Source organism: Phoxinus phoxinus, assembly GCF_949152265.1.
Source record: "Phoxinus phoxinus genome assembly, chromosome: 11".
Classification (NCBI taxonomy): Eukaryota; Metazoa; Chordata; class Actinopteri; order Cypriniformes; family Leuciscidae; genus Phoxinus; species Phoxinus phoxinus.
Genome location: NC_136886.1, coordinates 8,734,134 through 8,758,365, shown reverse-complemented (window position 1 = coordinate 8,758,365; position 24,232 = coordinate 8,734,134). Strand labels below are relative to the sequence as shown.

Below are 24,232 nucleotides of genomic sequence, written 5' to 3'. Positions count from 1 at the left end.
CATATTAAAAATATATATTCAGATAGAAAACTGTTCTTTAAAATTGAAATAATATTTCACAATATTACTTTTCATGATCAAACAAAACATTGAAAAAATCATACTAACCCCAATTTTTTTTAACTCAAACGACCAAAATAACCAATTTGTGTGCCAAACTTGGTGGTTGGTGAACTCTTACTTTTTCATTTTTTATGTGAATTAGACAACACAACTCTTTGATTTGTCTTCCTTTGGGGATGGGGGTTAAAACTTTAATTAAAGGGGTCAGACCACACAGTCAAATACTCTTACCAGCTGAAATAATACCGTTATTTGTTCATGCTCTTTTTAAAGCATGAAATCAAAATAGACAATTCTTTGTTATTGAATATTGCAGTATTTAGTATAAATAATTTGTCCATGCACATAATTTTTTTAATGCCCTTTATGCCCTCATACTTTAATTTGAGGGTCAGACCACACATACAAATAGTCTATCAGCTGAAATAATACTATCAGTTATTTGTGCACTTTTTAAAACTCTAACCAAGATATGGTCGCCTAAAAATGACCATATCTTGTATACTTCATGTTAGAACTGATTTCAATACCAAATATTTCATTTTTAAAGCACTTTATTGACAACAGTGAGAATGTACTGTACAGACCTTTCATAACATCACCCACCACACTAATAGTCTAATAGATGTTTTTCTCACTATTTAAAGACACTATATTTTGTACATTATTTTGATTGTGATTAGGACAGCACACACTGTGAGCAATTTATTTTCCTGCTTGTTATGTAGGCCTACAGTTAAAAGAAATAATAAAACAACATACGATAGAAGGGAAATGTAAGTGGGGGTAAAATTGGAGTTGAACATTGTTTGAAATGCTTCAGTACGCGGAGTCTAGCGGGTTTCATTTTTTTCTTTACATAAATGTACTGTGTTAGTACCATGGTACAGTGATGGTGGCAGATGGTAAAATCATGGTACTTTGATATTTACAGTATGGTACTGAACACTAACAGCACATAATGTCCAAAAACATGTCTGGCCAATGAACATGTTTGTTAGTGTTAGTTTGTTGTTTCTTTTTCACCGCGTGTCAGAGTTTTTAAAGCTCAAATACAGAGAGCTGACCATCGTAGTCTCCTCAGGCAGCGGCACCTTCATGTCTGTGTGTTTCATGCACAGGAGACTTCCCAACAGTTTGGGGAGCTTCACAGTGAAAAGCAGGTAGATGCATGGATTGGCAACACTGTTCAGACTGGCTAGCAACATGAGGATGGTGAAGATTGCAGCTGAAAAATAAAATTGATCATATTATTGGTTAGATACAAGAAATTATATTGGATCACATTCTCAATAAATGCCCTTGATGTTAGCTAACTACATGATTTGTATTACCATTTTTTCATAACTCTATATTTCATATGAACAATATGTAATCTCAGATAACTCTGATCTCTGATAACAAATTAAATGGTAATTTAGAAACATGCATTTTCTGTAAAGCTTTGAAACAATCTGAATTGTGAAAAGTGCTATTATAATTAAATGTGAAATGAATTGAATAATATAATAAAGTAGGCTATATAAATGTTATTAAAAACATAGGCTAATATTGTGAAATAGCCTACAATTATTATATAATTTAATATAACTTTTTTTATTTAAATATATTTTAAAATATAATTTGTTTCTTTGATGAATTTTCAGCAGCATGATCCTTCAGAAAACGGTTATTTTAATCATATATAATAATATAGGACAATATTAGCCTACTGTTTTTACTGAATTTATGAACAAATAAATGCAGCCTTGATGATATAAGATACTTCTTTCAAAAACATTGAAAGAAAAAAACTTAAATCCAAACTTTTGACTGTTAGATGCATACTAAAACACTTAAATACAAAATACTAATTATGGATGGATGGATACGATAGATAGATAGATAGATAGATAGATAGATAGATAGATAGATAGATAGATAAAGATAGATAGATAGATAGATAGATAGATAGATAGATAGATAGATAGATAGATAGATAGATAGATAGATAGATAGATAGATAGATAGATAGATAGATAATTTTCTAAAACTGGTTATTGACAACTGTAGAAATATTTGCTTTCCAAAATCAACCTGTCACAGCCCTATTATTCTAGTAAAGGCATTTAACTATCAACAATTTTTACCTTTATATTAAGATGGCATTTGTAATGTATTAACACTTAATGACTAAAACGTGTTTGCTAGAAGAATTGCTCTTACTCTCAGTCGGAGCGTCGGCGTCCCACACAGACCACAGCTGCACGGTGAAGAACGGAGCCCAGCACACGGTGTAGGCGAGCACGATCACCACTGTCATCTTCACCGTCTTAATCCGAGACTTGGAAACAAACACCACGTTGCTGGCTCTGGAGGAAAGAGAGTTCGGGTGTCCATCACCTCTTTGCTGCTGCTGCTGCTGCTGCTGCTGCTGCTGCTGTTGTTGTTGCTGCAGCGTCTTCAGGTACAAGTTGATCTGGAGCGCGCGGCAGATGCGCACCTGGCACACCGTCACAGTTACGATGGGCACCAGAAATATCACCAATGTCGTCCACGTCACGTACGCTTTCGGTCCCCACGGCTGAATAAACTCTGCCCAGCAGTCGTAGACACCCGGGGCGATTTGAACCCTGGAGAAAATAAACAGTTGCGGGACGCTGAAGACAAACGACACAAGCCACGCGACGCACACGGGCAGGTTCCAGCGCGCGCGCCTCCTCTGGAAAGTCACCATGGGGTTGCAGATCGCCTGATAACGGTCCACAGTCATCACAACTATCATGTAAGTGGAAGCGAACATGCCGACGATCTGTAGATACTTGACCAAACGACATACGAGGTCAGGACCGATGAAACGGTCAGTTATGTCCCACATCAGCTGAGGGCACACCTGGAAGAAAGCGACCATCAGGTCTGCCAAGCAGAGATGGGCCACAAACACACGCATCCTGGACACCTGCTGTCTCTTCCTCCACAGAACCATCAGCAGACCGAAGTTCAGAGTTGATGCGCAGAGAAAGATGACGCTCAGCAGCGCGATCTCGATTTTAGCCAAGCGCTCGTTCCGGGGTTCGTCTCCGGTGACTTCCATCTCCAAAGTTAAATTGCTTAAGTTTAATGTGAAGAGAGACATTATCTTAATATGTGAAGAGTCTTAAAAATAATTCAAGTTCCGAACCTGCAGTCCAACTAACCCTGTGCACTCAAGACTGGCGCTCAGTAATTCACACGTCTGCGCATCTGTAGTGTGCGCGCGTGAGTGAAGAGAAGACTAGAGGTTTTATATGTGGGTCTGCTGGATGGAGGGTGGGTTCTTCATTCAAAACTACTCATGAACCCCAAATGGCATTCAGAAATCCACATGATGAAAAGATGAAGTATGATTTTTTTTTTAGACAAAGACACTCACTCACTAGACAGTTTCACTTTATAAATAAGTCTTGAAAATACATCGACTCATGGTTTCCATGCAGTTTGACAAAATCGACACAATGCAAAACAGTAGGATAAATATTCATGAAAAAACTAAAAAATATATAAAATATGTGAGAAATTTAATAATTCCCATTTATTTCTATTGTATTCTATCTATTGTGTTTAGGGTCAATTTTACCCTACATATTTTTATGTTAAAATTTCTGCTGCATAAACACGAAATAAATAAAGATGACTTTGTTACAACTACTTGTGGTGACTATTACCACATTCACTGAGGTGCAAATAACTATACAAGTATAAAGGAAAAGCCTTTCCAGAAAATACTGGGGGTGTAACTTTGCATGCACATGACCCTAAATGAAAAATATTCACTACATTTCAAAAATAGTTTAACTAGTGTTGCAAGCAGTTGAAATTCAAATAGGGGTCAATTGGTTCCCAACACAGATATACCGGTAGACACGATTAACCGGTATAGATTTTGGACTGTGCTACTGTGCTGAGTCACGAAAGCCTATCGTGCGTTTTTTTAAGTATTGCGGTTTCAAAAACAAGTGATTTTAAACAATTGAAGCGCAGTAAGGAGCGAAAGACAACTCATCCCCCTATGCAAGTGCTGTTTGACTGTTTCTCAGTGCTGAATTTCAAGCGCTATTTCTCATGCTTTCTTGCTGTCTGAGAGACGCTGCACATAAAGCCACTGCTCATGAAGCGTGTGAGAACTGAACTGTGCTTTTTGCTGATTAATTGGGCTTGAGCAGTTAAATACACATACTTGCATTGTGATATTGAAAATGGTGACAAGAATGATACAATTTCAATGGTATCAATACATTTTGATATCATAAAAACCTTATATTGTGATGTATATCATTATCGTGATTTAAAATTACTCATATCGTCGTGATATGTTTTGGTCATATCGCCCACCCGAAATATATATATCAAACCATTATAGATTACCATCCATGGATTTAAAGCAAGACACCACGACACTGTAATACGCAATGTGTGCTACTTTATTTCAAAGTAAACACCTGGAGAGTTGGTTACATAACCATCTAATAACTATGAACTGTTGACAAAAGGAATATCATTTTTTTCCCCATTATGAAACCATGGCTACGGCTTCATATATGAGCTGTCATCTCTGCGGGAGAGCTAAATTACTCCCTTTACTATAATAATTACACCAGTTCACTAATTACACCACTTCACTCTTCTGAAAGGGACAAATCCCACGTCAAAAAACTAATTCAAAATGAAATTGGATTGTGCCATTCAATTTAGATGCATCCTTGTTCAAACCAATTATATTAATGAATAAATGAATGATATTATGTCAAACTAAATCACCATTTATAAAAGGAAAATGATAGGAAAGTGTTTATGATGTTTAGCATTCTAAATCTCACAATGTTCGCTTTAATATTTTCAAGACATTTTCTGCATCCCGAAAACATTCCAAAGATAGCAGCCATAGATATTCCTCAGCTTTTGGTAGCATTGTATCTGCAAAGCCACAGGACAAAAATAATAAGCGTTTATAAGTGCCCCATACAGACCTGATGGTCCCTCCACACACTACTCGTTGACACTATGGAGGTGCACCTTCTGTACACAGACTCATAATGCATTATAGAACATGCTTGCAGAGACAGTAGCACTTCTGACACTAGTGTGTTTCCTTATCTGACATCAGGACATGCTGAGGGTGGCCAGAAGTTCCTCTTTGCTCATCTCATAGCGGCTCTTCTTCCACATGTCCCTGAGCTCCTGAAGGATGGTGCCAATCTCTTTACCCGAGGTAATGCCCAGCTTGCGTAGGTCATGCCCATTCACTGGGAAGCGGGGGATGGACCACCTTCTCAGCTCATCTAAAAGTTTATTTTCTCCCTGATACTTCAGAAGCTCCAGTACTTTACTCTGCGAGTCTGGCTCTCGAGACTGCAATGAAAAAAAAAAAAATAATAATTTATATAAATATATTCATTATATATTTATATGTAAGGGATAATCCATGGCTAGCTGTGCATTAAACGATTTTGTGGAGGCAAAGAACCGCCCGAAGCAAGCTTAAAGCTGTTATTGATGTTTGAAGCTCAATATTTGACTGGAAGGCTAAAATTGATGGTTATTTCCGTCAGTTACAGCTCATTAGCTCTTGCATTTTGCCCGTTTTGAATCAGACACAGAGGTAAAGTAGTGCATAAGATTACATTTATTTGAATGAATCATAGCATTTATTTGAATTATCAAAAGAGGAAGTTGCGTACATGTGTCTGTTCAGTGTCTCTCTCTCTCTATTAACAACGAAGCTGTGAGTTTAATTACTTCAGAATAGCGATGTAAGCTGAGAAATATAATGTAGTGATTCAGTAGCCAAGCTATTTTATTAATAAAAGACACTGGGCAGCATTGATAAGTTCCAGTGTGCACAGCGCGATCTCCACTCTCTGTGTGTGAGTGACATACTGTATGTGTGTGTGTGTGTGTGTGCGCTTCAATGAAAACAGTGCATTAATAATAACCTGTGATTAAACTGACTTAGAACTTCCTGCCGTGCATTAATGGATTTATTGCAGCCAATCAGAATAGAGTATTCAGACAGACCATGGTATAAAAATGTATAATATAGTTATAAATATTATATATATATATATATATATATATATATTTTTTTTTTTTTATAAATAGACTATATAATGTTATATAATAAACTATATAATATCACATCTTTATAATGTGGAAATAAAGATGTGAAAAAAAGTCTGCGTTGTTATTAACTAAAACAATAAAAAAATCGTTTTTGGTAACTGAAACAAATCTAAAATAAAATAAAAATAATAAATGAAAAACAAACGAAAATTAGAAATGTTGCCTTAGCAACTAACTAACTAACTAACTAAAAAAAAAATGAATCACTAAAACAGAAAAATAGAAATAATAATTAAAATGACTAAAAATGAAAAGCTAATTCAATATATGAATAAATAACATAATAGTATAACAAAACTACTAATGTATAAATAAATATTTTAAAAAAAAATTGAGAAAATCCATAATGAATTCTTAATGATTGAGTCTTAATGATTATGAAGATAAATTGTGTCTTCCTACGGTTCGATTGTTTGACACATTTTTGGAATGTTAAAATGCTTTAAATTAATTAAATCAATGTACAACTGATTTTTTTGTAGTAAACATTAGAGAGAGCCCAGGAAGGAAATGTACATACATCAATTATGAAATCTGTGTATGGTTTCATGCTGTCGTGTTGATCCCGTCCCTTAACGAGATCTCGTCTGTGTTTGACCAGGAAGAGGCCCAGGTTTTTCTCTTCCTTGGACATCTTCAGTCGCAGATCCAGCTTCTCCACATCCTCCTGGTTTCGGAAAAGAGCAGCCAGGATAGTCATGGGTTTAGGAGAGCTGTCGTGAGCCCTCTGCCAGATCTGCTTCATCTCTCCAATATTGCCATCTGCTGGAAGACCTGCAGGGAAACACACTAAGTCAGAATATTTGCCATAAATTATTTAAAATGTGTCTATATTAAGTCCAACCCATTAAATATTGTATTTTGTAAATATAAACAGATTTTAATTTTGATGGCAGCTAGACACTAGACTAGACTTGGGACAGATGCAAAATAAAAGTGGAAAGCTTATAGAAAATCTAAGTTAATCTCTTTTGAAACAGTCCACAATAAGTAAGTGAATCAGGAATAGGTGAGAGTATCGTGATGGAGTGTAAAAGGAGCTTCTCAGTCTTTGCAAGCAAATATTAGGTCATGGCTCATCACTTTGTGCCAAATATCATGAGAAAATTGTCAAACAATAAAATAAAATAAATCACATTTCTCAATGAAAGACTGCAAAGAATGTAGGTCTTTCTCCATCTACCATACATAATATTGTGAAAAGACTTAGGGAACCCAGGGAAATCTTAGTACATGTAGGGCAAGGTTGAAACCGCGGTTGAATGTGCATGACCTTTGAGCCCCCAGATGGCACTGCATGAGAAACCGTCGTGCTACTCTGTTTAATATAGCCACATGGGCTCGGGACTTTTCACTTAAAACAGTCTGACTCTGCACCAAGGAATGCCACTTAAATCTCTGTTATGCAAGGAGAAATCAATACAAGTTCTATGCAGAGATGCCGGCGAGTTCTCTGGGCCCGAGCTCATCTTTGATGATCCAAAAACACACAGTGGAAATGTGTGCTGCGGTCAGATGAATCCACGTTTCAGCTTATTTTGGGGAAAAATGGACATTGAGTTCTCAGTCCCAAAGACGAAAGGAACTATTCAGACTTTCATCAGCAGGTACAAAAGCAAACATCTGGGGGTGCATCAGTGCAAACGGCAGGGGTGACTTACATGTGTGTGAAGGTACCACTGACGTGGTAGAGGCATATATTGGGATTGTGCAGAGACAATTAATTGCATCAAGATGACATCTTTCCTGGGAAGCAAGACAATGTCAGGCCTCATTCAGCGTGTGCTCTATGAAACTAACACCGTAGAAGGGTTGTGCTTGACTGCCTGCCTGCAGTCCAGATCTGTAATGTATGGCGCATCATGAAAAGGAGAATGCTGACCATGGACTGTTGAGCAGCGGTCTTGTGTCAGGCGAGATTGGGCAAAAAATCCACTTGCAAAACTGCAACAATTAGTATCCTCAACTCCAAACTATTAAAAAGTGTAAATAAAAGGAAATGACATTTGACAGTTGTGATAACTTTTATTGGAGTGTTCTGCTGCCATTAAAATCATGATTATATTAAGAAAATACAATTGAGTCGTTCAGTGAAAACACTGAACATCTTTTCTTTGAACTTTTGTCAGTTAAATAAAGTTGAAAGAGAATTTTTCTAGATTTGAGATAGATAGATAGACCACAATTCCTAACAAATATCTCTATTTCTCACCTGTGTACTGGGCTAGGCCTAACTCATAGACAAGCTCCAGTAGGTGGCCAGCATGGTTTCCAACCAGCATCTTCTTCAGCTCCACCCAGATCCTCTCACCTGAGATAACAGCCAATCCTTTGGCATTCTCTCTTATTGCCTCCAGAGTCTCAGGTTCATGTTGCACAGGCTCAGCTGCCACCCGCCCATAGAATCTACAGAGCAAAGACAGAATATTTAAAGATAAACTCCATCATAATTTATACACAGTCATATCATTCCAAACATTCGTTCTAGCTACTTTCAGTCAAAATACTGTAAAAGTGCATAATTACCTGAAATATCTCAAAATTCGAAGGTAGTCCTCTTGGATCCGCAGTGAGGCACTGCCGACAAACCTTACTTTCTTGTTCTTAAGGTCCTCATATCCTTTGAAATAATCATATAGAGTTCCATCCAGCCCTGTAAAATCACAATAAATGTTAATGATTCCAAATCCTGTGAAAGTCAACATCAAATTAATGAGAAATTAATTCATTAAATTGCGAGGCTCATTCAGGTGAAATGTCTCGTTAGGAACTCTTTCTGTTTTACCAAGAAACATAGAGTTGATGGTGAGATCTCTGCGCTCTGCATCCTTCTGCCAGTCAGTGGTAAACTCCACCTCTGCGTGCCGCCCATCCGTCTGCACATCCACTCGCAAAGTGGTCACTTCAAAGTTCTCGTTATGAAGCTACCGGTATATAATGTATAAAGTGTCATGTTTCAGTTTGTAGTCATAACGTTGACATTATGTGGAAAATTAGATCACCTAAGCCCACTGCAAAAGTATAATAACGGTGTAAGAGGTTTAGAGGAATATACATATGAAATTCTTCACCTTACCCTGGCAGTAATGGTCCCATGTTTCTCTCCTTTATTGTTTATCATCCTGACTCCTGCTGTCTGGAACATGCTCTTCATTTCCTCTGGAGTGGCTGTGGTGGCAAAATCTACATCTTCGGGACGGTTTCCTGACAGAAGGTCCCGCACCGCCCCTCCTGCAATCCTCAGCTCAAACTGGTTCTTTTCAAATATTTCTATATATCGTAATAAATACAATGCTTTTTGGACATGTTCCTTGGTAGTACAAAAGTAAAGAGCATTGAACATGAAAATGGTAACCATTCAAAAGTTTTGACATGTGACGCTTGACTGAATGTACCTTATAACATGCAAAATAGATTTTGGTGACTTTATTATTCTAAAATATGAAAAAGCTATTAACAGAGAATGAGTTGGTTTGTCCAAACTTCTCACTGGCACTGTAACGTTATATCAAAGTGATAATGGTAAATAGGGATATCATCACTGTACCACCACTGCGGTTTAAGAAAAGACAGAAAGAAAGGTTGATGATGGCATAAGATAAAGTGAGCTTACCAGCCAGGCCAACCAGCCCGTCGGTAAATAGAGACTCGAACTCTTTAGTTTTCAGTTGCATTGTGATCAATGATCTGTGACTCCACGTGAGATGAACTCTGTTGATAAACCTGGGGCTAAGAAATAATTTAGCCCACATCGGTGAACCTAAAGACAACAAACTCAGTTACTAAAAGGAACAATAAATGTATCAAACGCAACATAAAATACTTCATATTTATTCACCTGAGGAAACCAACAGATGCTATTTTAGCATGTCGGCAGTTTTACTTCCACCGTGAGCAGCCATGACAGATATTCGTAAGGGGGCGTGGCCATACTATGCAACGTTTCCGGGATAGATACGTAATGACACTTGCAACCAATGAAAATGGTTTATTTGCTTTTTTTTTCATGCTCCCACCCAACATGCTGCCTTTAGTAATAAAAAAACGATTTACATCTCTTGGCAGAAAACGCATTTGAATGTTTTCAGAAAATTATGTTTATTCATGTTTATCAGTCAAGTCCTAGGTTCTCCACCTTTACCTAGGGGATACATATACCACAAAGATCACTTAAGAGAACAAGTTACTTGAATTGAAGCAAGGCACTAAAATAAATTTGCAAAGATACAATAAACTGGGATACTCAACTAAAAAAAGAAAGTAATTACAGAAACTTCTAAAGCAACTTCTTTTTTTAAAAAAGCTGTCCCCTCCTCCAGGAGATTATCAGGTGGTAACCCATAAAAAAACATTTTCTTTTCACAGTTTTAGCAACTTTCTTGTTAAACGATGAACAGAGACTCGCTTCAACTAGAATAGCTTCAAAATCCTACACCACAAATTATTATCTTGTGCTCGCTCACTCATTCTTGGTTGAATACTAGTTGATTAAATCAGGCAGTAAACATGCGATGAGCAATAAAAAGCATGTCTGATTGCATCAAGTTCTAAATGTTCAAACCAGGTTCAAACATGACGGTTTGTTTACAATTGAAGTACCGGTAACCGCCCATTTAAAGCCAAAGCGCATCGCGAGAGTGAGGAAGTGCATAAGCTGTGAGCAGCTGCCAGTGTATCCGGTTATTCGGTTTTAATGGCTAAAGTGGAGATCGCCCCTTTGAGAGGCTGGGATGATTTCTATCCAGGCTCGGACCGCTTCGCCAAACCAGACACGCGAGATTTGGCGAAATGGAACAACAGAGTGGTCAGCAACCTCCTCTATTATCAAACAAACTATCTGGTGGTGGCAATCATTGTATTCATGCTTGTAGGGTAAGTTGGTTAATTTGATCATGCATGCACAATATTGGATTGAACTGTAAACAGATATTCTATTAGACTAGCATAACTATTTCAAGCATTTCAATTCTAACATGTCTTGAAAACGTCAACACAAACATCGTATTACAGAAAGTATCGCGAGAAGTAATGCCGACTAATTCAGCTTTAAATTACATAAATGCACTGTAACTAATGTTCTGATTAATGGTAGCCCAACTGATTTTTGTTTGGACATAACGTTACCATTTTGGAGTACAATTGTAAATAATATGCTAAATGAAAATTATACCTTAGTACACTGTACTTTTTGTAAGGAAATGTCATGTGCTGAAAAAAATAAGCTGCGTTAAACTTTAAAAAGTTATTTTTCCTGTCCAAATTAGAACATGAAGTCATGTCTTCCTAAATATAGTTTGTGGATTGTTAATTATATTTGGGCAGCTGTGTTTGTAAAATGAATGCCAGTGTAATGTCTGGGAGATTATGGTTTGGCTCTAATATTATAGCTAGTTGCTAAGACTGAACAATATTTTAAGGTGTAATCACATGACACTGACCAAGAGCAAAGGGCAGTATTTAGCAATGCTCATTTCACATTCTTAAAGTGGATGTCTATTTTCATATTTTAAAGTTCAGTTTATTATTTAACTGACAAGTTTATTCGTCGTTTTATTTTATTTTCAGACCAACTTTCTTTCGTCAGCAATATTTTGTGTTTACACTTTATAGCCATTAGGTGTCACCATTGACATATGCTTGTATTCTCACAAATCTAGAAGGCAGGACAAATTCAATTGAGAACTGAGGGAATATTAAATGTGTACAATGCTTATTTTTAAGAAGACATTGATGCATTAGTTGAAAAAGTAACTGAACTGAAAAATAACACAACTGAACTGTAGTATAATCACCACAATTTTGGCCTCAATAACGTCCTGTCACCATTGGATTCTCTGTCCACAGGTTAATGAACCCCGTGAGCATGTTCACAGGGGCATTAGTGGTCACTTCTGTCTTCACTGGCTTTGTGTGGGCAGGGGAGAACAAGGCAATCATTAAAAGTTTCAAGAAGGAGAACCCTACCTTGTTTGTTTTCCTGGTGATGGTCGTGAGCTACTTCCTTATGTCGCTCTTCGGTGGAGTTCTGGTATTCCTGCTTGGAATCAAACTCCCACTTCTGTGTAAGTTTCTTAAGAAATGTATCAGTACCGTAGATCTATTGTTAGCGAAAATGAAAGAAGGAAAAAAGTTCATTTCAAAAGTTTTCATTCGATGGAACTTAGATGGAATGAAAAAAGAAATTCACAACATAGCAGTTTATTAAAAAATGTTATGTCATTTAAAGGTTTTTGACATGCAGCCTAGCATCTGGAGGTTTAAAGTACTCTGTCATTTTTCGTTTCAGTGATTTTTGCACATGCATCGCTTCGCCTACGGAACATGAAAAACAAACTGGAGAATAAGATGGAGAGCGCTGGACTCAAGAAATCACCCATGGGAATCATACTTGAAGCACTGGGTCAACAAGAAGAGAACCTCAGTAAAATTCATGACATTCTGGAGAGCAAACTGAAGGATTAACTCCGTCGATAGTGTCTCTCTGAGGTTCTCACCAATGCATGAAGGAACTTCTTTCAGCTCGTACAATTTGTGAAATCCACTGTTTCTTCCAACATGCATAATTGGCAAATTCCCTCCATGTAAAGGGATGAACAAATTGTATAAAAAAAAATAGTGTTTTATGATGTTTGCGTTTACGTCTCAGGTCAAATGCCGGGGTGCAATTCAAATTGTTTTTCAATTTGTCTTTTTTTTTCTGTAACCTGTTGGGCAATGTGTCATAAGTGCTTATCGAAAGTGTTAGCATTCATTTCTTTCAAAATACATTCATTCTTACATTATGAAAATTTAAAGTATTACATAAGATGTCATCAGGTTTATAAGATCTAATATCTCCAATTTTCCTGCAGTGTGATGATAATAACTGGAATTATACGAATAAAAGATTGCATGGTCTGGACTAAAATGAATAGCAACTGAAACGTGTTATAATGAGCTATAATTACTAATAATTTGTTGTTGATGTGAACTTTATTGAAAATTTATGTCTTTTAAAATATTACTGTTGCAGATGTGTTGTAAAAGCAATAAGCAATTTGAGGTCTGCATTACAATGATTTTACCATAGGAAATGGCCTTTTAGACACTTGTTTTTGTATCATGGCTAAGATCGTCCCTTACATTTGGAAATTTACTGTAATGCACAGTCGTTCATTGTTTTGTTGTCACCTATTAGGTAAAAGTCATAGTTGAATTTTGTGTGATGCTGTACTCCAAAATCTATGCAAAAAGGGTTAATAGTGTCACATTTTGGTACCATCATGTGTTTTATTTTAAATAAAGAAATACATTGAAATCAAATTAATTGCTGTGGTTTGCTTGTTTTTTATTTTATTTTATGCCGTGCTAGCTTCTGGCTATTTTCATTTAAAAATGGTAAACTATATCAGGTGTAACTATTGGGTCTGTAAATCTTGTGTACAATTTAAAATAAATTAAATGGCTTCCAAAGTTTTAACTGAATAAAAAAAGGTTTCTCACCGTATTGAACCCAGCACAATCTAATAAAACATAGGGCCTACTTCAGGCATAATGACAACAATAAAAAAATAAAAAAAGAATTAACTTGTGTCATCCTGGAATGGCCTATTTAGCAAAAGGTATAAACAATCTTGTCAAATCGATTTAAAAATGATGAAAACTTTCCCAACATTTGGAACTTTTCACTCTCAGTCATAATCAATTTGTTCCAAAATCAAAAGTTTTGAAAATAGTGGGGTTACCGTGATGAAACCGGCAGAGGTGGACAGTAACAAAGTACTTGAGTACTGTAGCCTATTTGAGTATTATTATTTTCTGGAAACTTTTCCTTTAACTTCACAACATTTGAAAGACAAATATCATACTTTTTACTCCACTACATTTCTGTGAATGTCCTTGAGTAGAAAGTAGTAACATCAGCAGGGGATGATTTTGATTGCAAGGGGTTGCATTTTGGTTGGAAATGAAAGTCGTATTGACGTCAGAACCCGATGTCGGATTGGCGTTAGTTGGAAATAAAAGTCGGGTTGATGTCAAACCGATTTTCATTTTCAACAAAACAACTTCTGTCCACGTTGGAGATTAAATCTGACGTTGGATTCTGACGTCAACCTGATTTTCATTTTCAACGTTGGGTTTGGTCTTCTAAATGCGAATTTTGTCAATTGTTTTGGAGCACACTAGCTTATAGATAACAGTAAGGCAAACATATTCTAAAAGCCAAAAAACTTTATATTGGGCACTATTTGAGGGAACCATTGTGGACATTATTGAGTGCACTTATTCAATCTCACATTCAATCCCACTACTGGAACTGTGTTCCAGAAATAAATTTGATATTGATATGAGGGTACTGTATAGATTCAGAGGCAATAAGGTATACGTATTGCATGCAACAATAATAAAACAATGCATTGACATTTACTTTTTTCTTTTGATACTTAAAGACGAGTACTTCTGTACTTTTACTTTTACTAAAAATCAGTCTCTACAACTTTTACTTGTAACGGAGTCATTTTTGACCAGCAGTATCTGTAGGCCTACTTTCACTCAAGTAAGGAAGTTGTGTAGACTTTGTCCACCTCTGGAAACCGGTCATGTGATCAGCTTTTATTAGGCTACTGATATGACTGGAGTCTTTATCTCCTTCAAGTGTACATGACTTTAAATGTGAAAAAAATTTAAAGAGAAAAGAAAAGAAAAGAAATGGAGTGCAGCGAACAATGTATACGACTGCGCAAAGTAGCTGTAAACTTCAACAGCTGACTCTCATTACAGACTCGCAGAATGACTGAACTTGTGGACTTCTCAGAGTGAAGAGTCTTTAAACTGTAAAATCTGCACAGGAACTTTCCTCTCTCCAGATTGCAGTGTGTTTCAGAGCGGCTCTCAACATCTCTGCAAACGTACCTGCAGTAAATCTCGCTGGGTTCCTGCTGAATCAGCACCTTCACCTCCATGTGTTTACATTTAAAAACAGACCCAAATCTGAGCTCTTTAACTGGGCCCTTTAAAATGCTGAGCAAAATAGCCAAGAAGGAATTTCTTTTCTTTTTTTTTGCAGCCGGGATAAGGTTCAGATTTCTTTTTTGCAGCATCAGTGGGGATTGGTTTCAGATTTTTTTTCAATAGCAGCAGGGATAAGGTTCAACAGGTGGTTGCAACAAACCTCTTAAGTTAATTGGTTATTAATTTATAATTATAACTAAGGATTTTCTTATTTTTTTAAAATATAAAAACTAGGCCCAAGTTTTTCTTTTTTGACCGGGAAAGAGTTTTCTTATCATTTTTCCAGCATTAGCGGTAGAGTTGCTCCCTGGGAGAAAGCAACCTTCAATGGCCGGTTGCTGACAATAAAGCCATTCATAAATGAAATAGCTATAATGGCATCACCTATTGAGGAATTAGGTCACAAAAGCGTAACCCAAGCTTCGGTTGTTCTTCACCTTCGTGACACATTCAAAAGCAGAAAACAGAGAGCGCAGCTCTTCACTGCCATATGAAATTCACCTACAGCTCTTATATTGATCATTTTCTCTACTTTTCAAAACCAACTTGCGGAGATTGTCACTTGTGGCCATAATGTTATATTATATTGATATGTAATTACTAATTATAGCAATTCCTCTGCTCTGTGCATGAGCAGCTCCATTAAAGAGAGGCTGTGAGGGATACCGTGTTTTTAATGGTATCCGCTGTAAAAAGCTGTACAATTGGAGTTTTTTTTAGTACTGAAATTTCTTGGGAAGATATTTTTGCAGTTTCATCAGCAGAACATTCCAAAAACACATTAAATAACAGTTCAACACACTGAAGATATGAATCGATCCCTCACAGCCTCACTTTCATTATCATTAAAAATCTAAATCTATCATTTACTTAACATCAGTCAGAGTAGATTTGAGCCTGATTTATATATATGAGGGTCTCTAAAAGACACCCACAGTAAATCTTTAGCCTCTGCCTTACCCTCCCCCACCTCAAAAGGTTAAACATGACCTCATTTCTAATGACCTTCAGGTGTATAAGTTGACCATTGTTGCAAAACTTTACACCACTATGAAATTCCTCTCCTCAGTTCACAGAGGTATTGGAATAAAAGAGTGCACAAACACAAAACAAAGAGCTCAGAAGATGCAGCCAGTGTAATTGCCAAAAGTAAAAGTGTGTGAAGTGTCTTAAATGAAGCGATTTTAGATGAGCAGTTGTGTGGTTATACAGGCTCATTGAAAACTAGGTAAATAAAACACCAGTTAGTCAGATGACTGTATTACAACAATATTTTGTCTATGTACTGTGAAGTTGAAGTGTGTGCGTGACCACAAACCCACTTGACAACTGGAAGGAGTGTGTGTTCATGAAGGACTAATAGATGGCCATTGTTTGCTTGGGTTTTGAGTCAGCTGTGGATGACCTGGCTGATATCTTTGTACAGCTGGCTACAGGAGCTAGGGGAGGTTAGACAGAAGGGTACAGCTGCAGCATACTTCAGGAGTAGTGTAGGGTGGACGGCCCCGGGACACAGTTCATCAGAACAAAGACTGCATCTCTCTCAGAGCCAAGAGCAGCGGCCGATGTGAGGAGAGACAAATTACTTCAAGAGCTGTAGAAAATCAAAAGAAAAAAACAGGAACTAAAGAAAATGACGACCCAAGATGTTTTGAATTATGAAATCATTTCAATGTGAAAAAAAATAATGCCATTACTGTAATAGTTTTGAAAATCACCCAGCACAGTCAATATGAAGTGAGCAACAAATATTGTAAAGACTTAATAATAAAATATTTAATATACTTTTATATGTTACGGGTATTTTGATATAACTCATTCTTTTCCACTGAAAAAACATTTTAGATTGAAATATGGTAGTCTTGCATTATATTTTTGAAAATATATTTTGTGAGTATGACAGTGGCTTCGTTTATATATGTACAAGTGAAGAATGATGTTAGAGGGCACAAACTAATCTAATTTAAGGCATTTTAAACAGTGTTTCTAAGTGCGAACATAAATAAGTGCATTATGTACAGTATATTTATCAAAGGTGTAGCATAAAAAGCCAGCCACATGATCTGTTCATACCTCATTATGTACACAGATGGCAGATTGCTTATCTTTAGGGGAGTGGCTCATGTGCTCGGAGTTTTAAAACATGTTCTTCTGGTTTTACCCTCCGTGCATGATTGACGACGAGCTGCTTGTTCTCCTGAGAATAGTAATTCTCTGAAAATAAACTGAGTGTGAAGCTGTAATGCAAGTGGTTGTTTTTACGCGAGAACTTTAATTCAACTAAATATTTAAACTACAAAGACAAATTTATAATGAATCACTTAATGAAGTACTACTACTACTTTTTTCCCCCCGGATGTCTGTAAACATTGCAAACAATTGACTTCTTAATCCTAATGGTTGCTTACTGTTATAAGCTGCAAGCTCACAACTTCCTTATTGCATCTCAGCAGGTGGTATTTCCTTGTGAGCCCATAAGAAAGTTACATTTACTATTATAAACACTCATCAAATCATTCACATTCAAAACCAACAAAAAACAAGGGCAATGCATGTTGGTTTTCTTTTTTAATTCCAATGAATTTTTTGTAAGACAAATTACTAAGAACCAGCTTGATAAATCCAAACTATATATTATATGCTTTCAAAACAAAATCTTTCAAAATGATAAAAACAAATCTCTCTAAAAGGTGAAAAATGTATCAAATGTTTGTACAGTATTTACAAATACATATACAGTTCAGAGACGCAGTGTGCTCGGTCGCGGTTTCCAATCTTTCCGAGTGAGCAAAGTCTATTAGGGTATAAAAGTGCAGTAAATGGTAACAACTATTGTACCTGATTAATTGTTAGTGACAGTATTAAAACAATTATACCCCCATATAATCATGTTTCAATTAGAGCGGTTGCAAACCATTTAACAGGATTAGAAAACTAACAGAATACTTGGCAATGTCTGACGCAAAGTAGAATGTAGACAGGCATGATTTACTAGTACTTGGCATGTGCTAAAACATTCTTCTTGTGACTGGACCAAATGTTAGTTGCGGACTGATCAAAAACAGCATTGCTGGTTGTGAACCAAATTAAAATGGTACACAGGTGTAAAGCCCAGTACAAAGCCAGAAAAGAATAATGCCTGTTATTGGGAATGCACTTAAACTGAAAGTGATGAGTGAAAATACTGAATGAAAAAGTTGTTGTTGCACCATCACATCCCATTTTGGGCTATGAACATAAAAAACACTGTAAAAGATGAACACGAGAAAAGATGAGATCACCAACAATAACAATCCAAGTGTGAAAAAGCATTGTGGAATATTTTGGTGAGGGTTTAGCACAAGAGAAAAATCTGGTTTCAATCCTTCATATAATTTTTAGCTTGTGCCTGATGAAATATTAATGTTGCAATATCCTTCAATGTCACAGAGTGTATTGAGGGTTAGACAATGTCCCCAGTTCATTCTGCCCACAGCACCATAAGTTTCCACAGCAGCTGTGTCTCAAAGTGCTATCCCATAGTTTGTTCACGAAGAGAATGCATTGTCCCTTCTCATGTCGTCTAGCAGGATCATCATCACACGCATGTTTTAAGGCTCTTGTCCGGCAACATTCCTAACTTTGGAATTCATTGCTATTAATAAGCAAATGGGATGAGAACAAGGCACATGAGAGTGAACAGGAAAGAGTTTCTCTCACTCTCTACACTATGGTTCCAGGTTTAGAGTCCTCATGCCAATGCAGCGTCTGCTGGTCTTCAGAGTCAAAACTGCTGTCTATTGGGCTGCTCGTGTGGGAATCGTGGTGGCTCACGTCTATATAGGACCTGCAAATAGAAAAGAGAACAAAATGTTTGAATAATCTACAGGAAATATGGACAACGACTTACAAATACACTGATTTATTGAATATTTTAAACCCCAGTGGAACATACACTGCAGTGCCCGGCTAAACAAAACAAAAAAAGTCACTGTTTGGATTTAAATAGGCAAATGCTTAAAGAGTCAATGATTGGATAATTATTGCAGTGAATATTATATTTCTAGCATGTTATATGTTTGGCAACAGTTCTTCAAACCCTAACTGATGGAGGGAAAACACATCATGGCCATATTCCAGGATGACAATATCAAGATTCATCAGACTCAAATTGTGAAAGAATGGTTGGAGGGAGCATGAAGCATGAAGAATAATTTTCACACATGAATTGGCACCTCTGAGTCCAGACTTTCAAATCATTGAAAGTCTTTGGGATGTGCTGGAGGAAACTTCACAGAGAGCTGGACTCTTGCATTGTCAATACAATACAAGATCAAAAATGTATGCACCTCTTGATGGAAATAACATCACAACATTTATTTCCATCAAGATGTGCACCAATTTTTGGTCCAATCATAGACTACTAAGCATTTACCTATATAAATCCAAACAGTTTATTTTATTTTGACCGTGCAGTGTAGTATATAAATACAACACCAGATATACCAAAAACCAGAGTCAGGGTCAATGGTTTTGCAGGAACAACAATGTTACAAAAATAACTTCTTGTGCAGCTGGTTTTTCAGCATTGTGTGCAAAGGGATTCAGTATATCTGGTCAAGAAACTGGCCTAGTTTCCAAATTGATGATTGTTTTTGATTATTGAACGTGTTGAGTAGGTTGAGAGACACAACATCACTGAACAGTGTTAAAGACTCACACACCTGAAGCAGACCATACAAAAGCACACACGTATACTTGTCATAACTTGCACACAGCAATCAAAAACATGAAGCGCAGGGTCACATGCTTCCCCTCAAAACGATACTTCACCCTTTTGTTAGAAGAAAACACTGAGCCATCCCACCACCAGTGAGTAAGCGGTAGAAAGTGCTGTGGAAAAGACGGTAACCGCAGTATTTTTAACCCCTGAGTGATTGGCCATTAGTTAGAGAGGCGAATGCGAGTCCTTCATATCTCACCACTGTTTTACGTGTTGTCTGTCACTAGCAATGAGTGTAAAAGTATTCCGGGTCATAACCACTGGCAACAGCACCAGGCACCTCTAAAGGCACGGGCAATGGGCTTCTCCTGCCTGGAGTCATCCACCCGTACTCGGGTGGGTATCTGTCCAATAGAGGGTCAGGAGGCGGAGCCAGCAGATGGGGGTCAGGGCTGGTTTGGGAGGAAGGGTAAGCAGCAGTCAGTCGGTGTTCATGTGTGCTCATTACACACAGCAAGAGAGAGACGACCTGATGTATATTGATGCTTAAAGGGAAAGTTCACCCCAGAAAAAAAATAATAATTCTGCCATTTACTCGCTCTTTATTTTGTTGCAAACACGTATGACTTTCTTTCTAGAACTCATAAATGCTATTTTGTAAAGTGTCTTTAGTCATAATGGACTCAGGCAGGGCCGGTGCTGCATTATCGTATTTTACATTTGTTATTTATGTATGTGTATTTTTATGCTTTAAACACTTAAACATTTGCAATTTATAGGCGCTTTTCCACTACACAGTACCAGCTCGCCTCGCCTCGACTCCCCTTTGTTTGGTTTTCCACTGTGTAAAAGTTGTACCTGTACCTGCTTCCAGATACTTTTTTTTCGTATCACCTCCGGCGAGGTTCTGGTCAGAGAGAATCGTCACTATTCACTGCGTCATCATTGCACGCACCAGACGGAGTATCCCCGCCATTTTTAAATAGTTTGGCCAGAGATTGCGTGATATACCCATTACTAATATTATGCAAAACAGCATACACTCGATTTCCTCCATTGTCCTGTGTGTGGGGGTAGCGGGTGTGTCGCGTAGAAGATTACGTCACGGTAGTTTCCTGCGGCGTTGCTATGACGACCAGGTACTATTGTGGAGGTACTATCTGCAATGGAAAACGGAGCGAAAAGCGAGCCGAGGCGAATCGAGTTGAGCTGGTACTGGTAATGGAAAAGGGCCATATGTGAACTAGATTAAATGATTGCCTAATTTGCCAGCAAAATTGTTTAAGTTAATGGCCATCTCAGAGTTTCCTTTGTAATATTATACTACCTATTATTACTTTCTTTAAAAAGAAAATGTAACATTTGATATTAAATTAGTTATATATATAAATTGATAAATGTAGGGTAATAAATATAAAATATGTTTTTACACTACCATTCAAAAGTTCAGGGTCGGTGAGACTTTTTAAAAGTTTTGTAAATAAGTCTCTTTTGCTCACCAAGGCTCCATTTATTTAATCAAAATACAGTAAAACAGTGATATTGTGAAATATTAAAACTTAAAACAAGTGTTTTCTATTTGAATATATATAAAAAATATATTTATTCATGTGATGGCAAAACTTAATTTTCAGCATCATTACTCCAGTCTTCAGTGCATGATCCTTCAGAAATCATACTGACATGCAGATTTGGTGTTCAAAAAACTGTATCAATGTTGAAAACAGTTGCTTAATATTTTTGTGGAAAACAGTGATAAATTATTTCAGGATTCTTTGATGAATAGAAAAATAACAACATTTCTTTGCAATAGAAATCTTTTGTATCGTAAGTGTTTTTACTGGAACTTTTGATCAATTGATTGCGTCCTTGATTAATAAAAGCAAAAAATGATTTAAAAAAAACCCTCCAAACTTTTGAATGGTAGATTATGTGTTGGGGCCAGTGAAAACATTGTCACCCTAATAGGTCAGCAGAAAAAAAATCCTTAATGTTGCAGCTTGTGACGAAAACTGACTTCAAAAGACTTATTAAGAAAGTAAGCACTCTGGTCATTCTATTTGCATATTTATGGAAGAGAGAAACTTATACAAGTTTAGAAAGACATGAGGCAGAGGGTGAGTAGTACACAAGTGTGAACTACTCCTTTAAAAGTTGTTTGGAGGAAACACAAGCACATGTAAAAGAAAGCCATGCAGTCATATTTTTACAACACACAACAAGCCAGACATCCTGAGACGCTGACTAAACATCAATCACGCCGAGTACAGACAGAGCAAGCCCACACGGCTGGCGCTTTACTTACTATCAAGGGCTACATTTAGCAAATGAAGCTTTATTAACCCTTGCATGTCTTGCACCACCAGATTGAGGCGGGGACAAACCCATCTGCTTCATCTGATAGCAAGAGGAGGATGGAGGAAGAGGAGGAGGAGGAGGGAGTGAGGAAGAACAAGCTTGGGAGAAATGAGGAGGACAGTACTGAGGGCTGGCAGGGTAGTGCCAAGCGCGTTTAGGGTGTGAGCTGGAGTCATGTCTGTGAGGAAAAGAACGGTCATAGGGAGAACAAAGCGTGAGAGCAGATACTGCACCAGCACTCCTGCAGAATTAACCAGATGCATTGTGTCAGGCAAGCTGTTAGCTTGAACATGCCTTAATGAACTGTTGCATTTCAGCTAGATAGTGGACGCTATGGCAAACCTCAAGAAAAAAAAAATACATTATTCAAACTAGCATTTTCTTTGAAAGTGTAAATATCTAGGTGGTTGCTAGAGCATTTCAAGGTGTTTTATAGGATGTGCTTACTGGCCAAGTCAAAAGAGCCCACTATAAGCTTGGGACACTCATTCAAAATGGGTCTTAAAGGAACACGCCGACTTTAGCTTATTCACCGTATCCCCCAGAGTAGTGTTGTCAAAAGACCCGGTACTTCGGTACCATTTCGGTACTAAAAAAATTACATGGTTACGGTACCAGCTTTTCTTAAGTACCGGTGGTACCGAAGTATCGGATTAATCCGGTTCTTGACGCGCTGTCCGAACGGTGCACAGTTGCGTCCTCTTCATAAACACACTGAGATATGCGACCGGCGGCGCTGCTAATGCGGCGGCTCTGAATCCACTTGTTGACCAGAAAGGAGGAAAGAGCCGTTCACAGCGCGTTTTTTGCGTGTGCAAATTCGTTTTCCAGGCGCGCCTCTGTTCATGGTTGCATAGCAACGGCAGACGCAACAGGAAGGCACGCGCTTGTGGAAAGGAGAAAGCGGTGCAAACTGCGCTCTCCATGATGACGAGGAAGTATCATCAAAAAATTAATTGATTTCTAGCCCTTGCATTAGTATTATAATGTATGTTTGTGAATGTTATTTAATACAAACACTTTTACAACTTTTGATTTTAAAAATGTATTAGTAGGCTACATTTTTAAATTACCCCAAGGAGAATAATTGCTTCAGTGTATAACTGTTGTTAGGTCATTTTATCTAATGTTATCTAACAAATGGATATACACTTTAATATATGCAAATTTAATCAAAATTAGCTTTGGTACCGAAATTGGTACCGAGAACCGTGGATTTTCACAGGTATCGGTACCGAATACTGAAATTTTGGTACCGTGACAATAGGGCTGGGCGATATGGCCAAAAAAAAATATCACGATATTTTTTTTTATATCAGTCGATATCGATAATTATCGATAAATGTCAAATCTTTATTTATTTCAAGTTTAAAGACAGATTTTTACTCCAACGTGAAAGCTGTAGAAACCAGAGCGTTGTGTTTTTAAACTACTCTTTATTGTCAGAACATATCATGACAAACACTTGCCAAACAGGTGAACATTCACAAATCCGAGGTAGATCAAACATTTGACATTTTTCCTTAACAAAATAAATATCTTTATTTCAGTAGTATTAGCTTGAGTTAGGATGCAGATTTACTTTTATGTTCATTAACAAAAACAGTAACATCTGTTAAAAAAAAGTAACAACATTATTTTTATTTGGTAAAATGTAATATTCTTTAGTTTTATTAAAATTAACCATTGGTCATCCAGCATCATGCATTTAGATCATGATAACCACAGATAAAATGTAACTTTATGGTTTCTATGGTATTTATGAAAACCAGTAGCCTAAATACATTATTAAAAACTGTAATTATATTCCATTAGTCCTTTAATACATTGTCTACATTAATAATATTATACAATTCAATATATATATCCCACGCACATTTCATGGTGCAGTTAATATTACTAGGCTAACGTTACAGTAACGTTAAATCCGTGGTAAATGATGGGAATGTGTCGACGGAAAAGCTTCTGACTGTATCGTTG

General features: G+C 37.0%; 4 protein-coding genes across 7 annotated transcripts in view; 1 reads left to right on the top strand and 3 right to left on the bottom strand.

Annotated features, from left to right (window-relative positions):
- Positions 1-609: 609 nt before the first annotated feature.
- avpr2b.1 (arginine vasopressin receptor 2b, tandem duplicate, 1) lies at positions 610-3,374 on the bottom strand. Of its 2 annotated transcripts, XM_079627537.1 has the most exons (3): positions 3,240-3,374; positions 2,269-3,152; positions 610-1,291 (listed from the first exon to the last, which is right to left on the bottom strand). In XM_079627537.1, the coding sequence occupies exons 2-3, from the start codon at positions 3,134-3,136 to the stop codon at positions 1,086-1,088; spliced, it is 1,074 nt and encodes a 357-aa protein (XP_079483663.1). In that variant the 5' UTR covers positions 3,137-3,152; positions 3,240-3,374; the 3' UTR covers positions 610-1,085. The 2 variants fall into 2 exon arrangements, with proteins under 2 accessions (XP_079483663.1, XP_079483662.1); XM_079627536.1 differs by having other exon boundaries at positions 2,269-3,358.
- A 70-nt stretch (positions 3,375-3,444) lies between these two features.
- On the bottom strand, positions 3,445-10,168 carry trnt1 (tRNA nucleotidyl transferase, CCA-adding, 1). Its single transcript, XM_079627535.1, has 8 exons — positions 10,040-10,168; positions 9,815-9,961; positions 9,278-9,471; positions 8,987-9,125; positions 8,728-8,854; positions 8,414-8,607; positions 6,722-6,975; positions 3,445-5,430 (listed from the first exon to the last, which is right to left on the bottom strand). Exons 2-8 carry the CDS (start codon positions 9,951-9,953, stop codon positions 5,182-5,184), a joined length of 1,296 nt encoding a protein of 431 aa, XP_079483661.1. The 5' UTR covers positions 9,954-9,961; positions 10,040-10,168; the 3' UTR covers positions 3,445-5,181.
- A 604-nt stretch (positions 10,169-10,772) lies between these two features.
- Positions 10,773-12,772, top strand: arl6ip5a (ADP-ribosylation factor-like 6 interacting protein 5a). Its single transcript, XM_079627538.1, has 3 exons — positions 10,773-11,073; positions 12,046-12,263; positions 12,488-12,772. The coding sequence occupies exons 1-3, from the start codon at positions 10,895-10,897 to the stop codon at positions 12,661-12,663; spliced, it is 573 nt and encodes a 190-aa protein (XP_079483664.1). The 5' UTR covers positions 10,773-10,894; the 3' UTR covers positions 12,664-12,772.
- A 4,973-nt stretch (positions 12,773-17,745) lies between these two features.
- The window catches only part of frmd4ba (FERM domain containing 4Ba), a 56,900-nt gene continuing 50,413 nt past the window's right edge, over positions 17,746-24,232 (bottom strand). The window contains exons 23-24 of one of the 3 annotated variants that reach the window (XM_079627501.1): positions 20,154-20,346; positions 17,746-19,018 (exon numbers count right to left, since the gene is read on the bottom strand). In XM_079627501.1, the coding sequence (XP_079483627.1) occupies positions 20,178-20,346 (169 nt within the window). In that variant the 3' untranslated portion in view covers positions 17,746-19,018; positions 20,154-20,177. Of the gene's footprint in view, positions 19,019-20,153; positions 20,347-22,199; positions 22,431-24,232 lie in introns of all 3 variants that reach the window. The other 2 variants (XM_079627500.1, XM_079627502.1) reach the window with 2 other exon arrangements.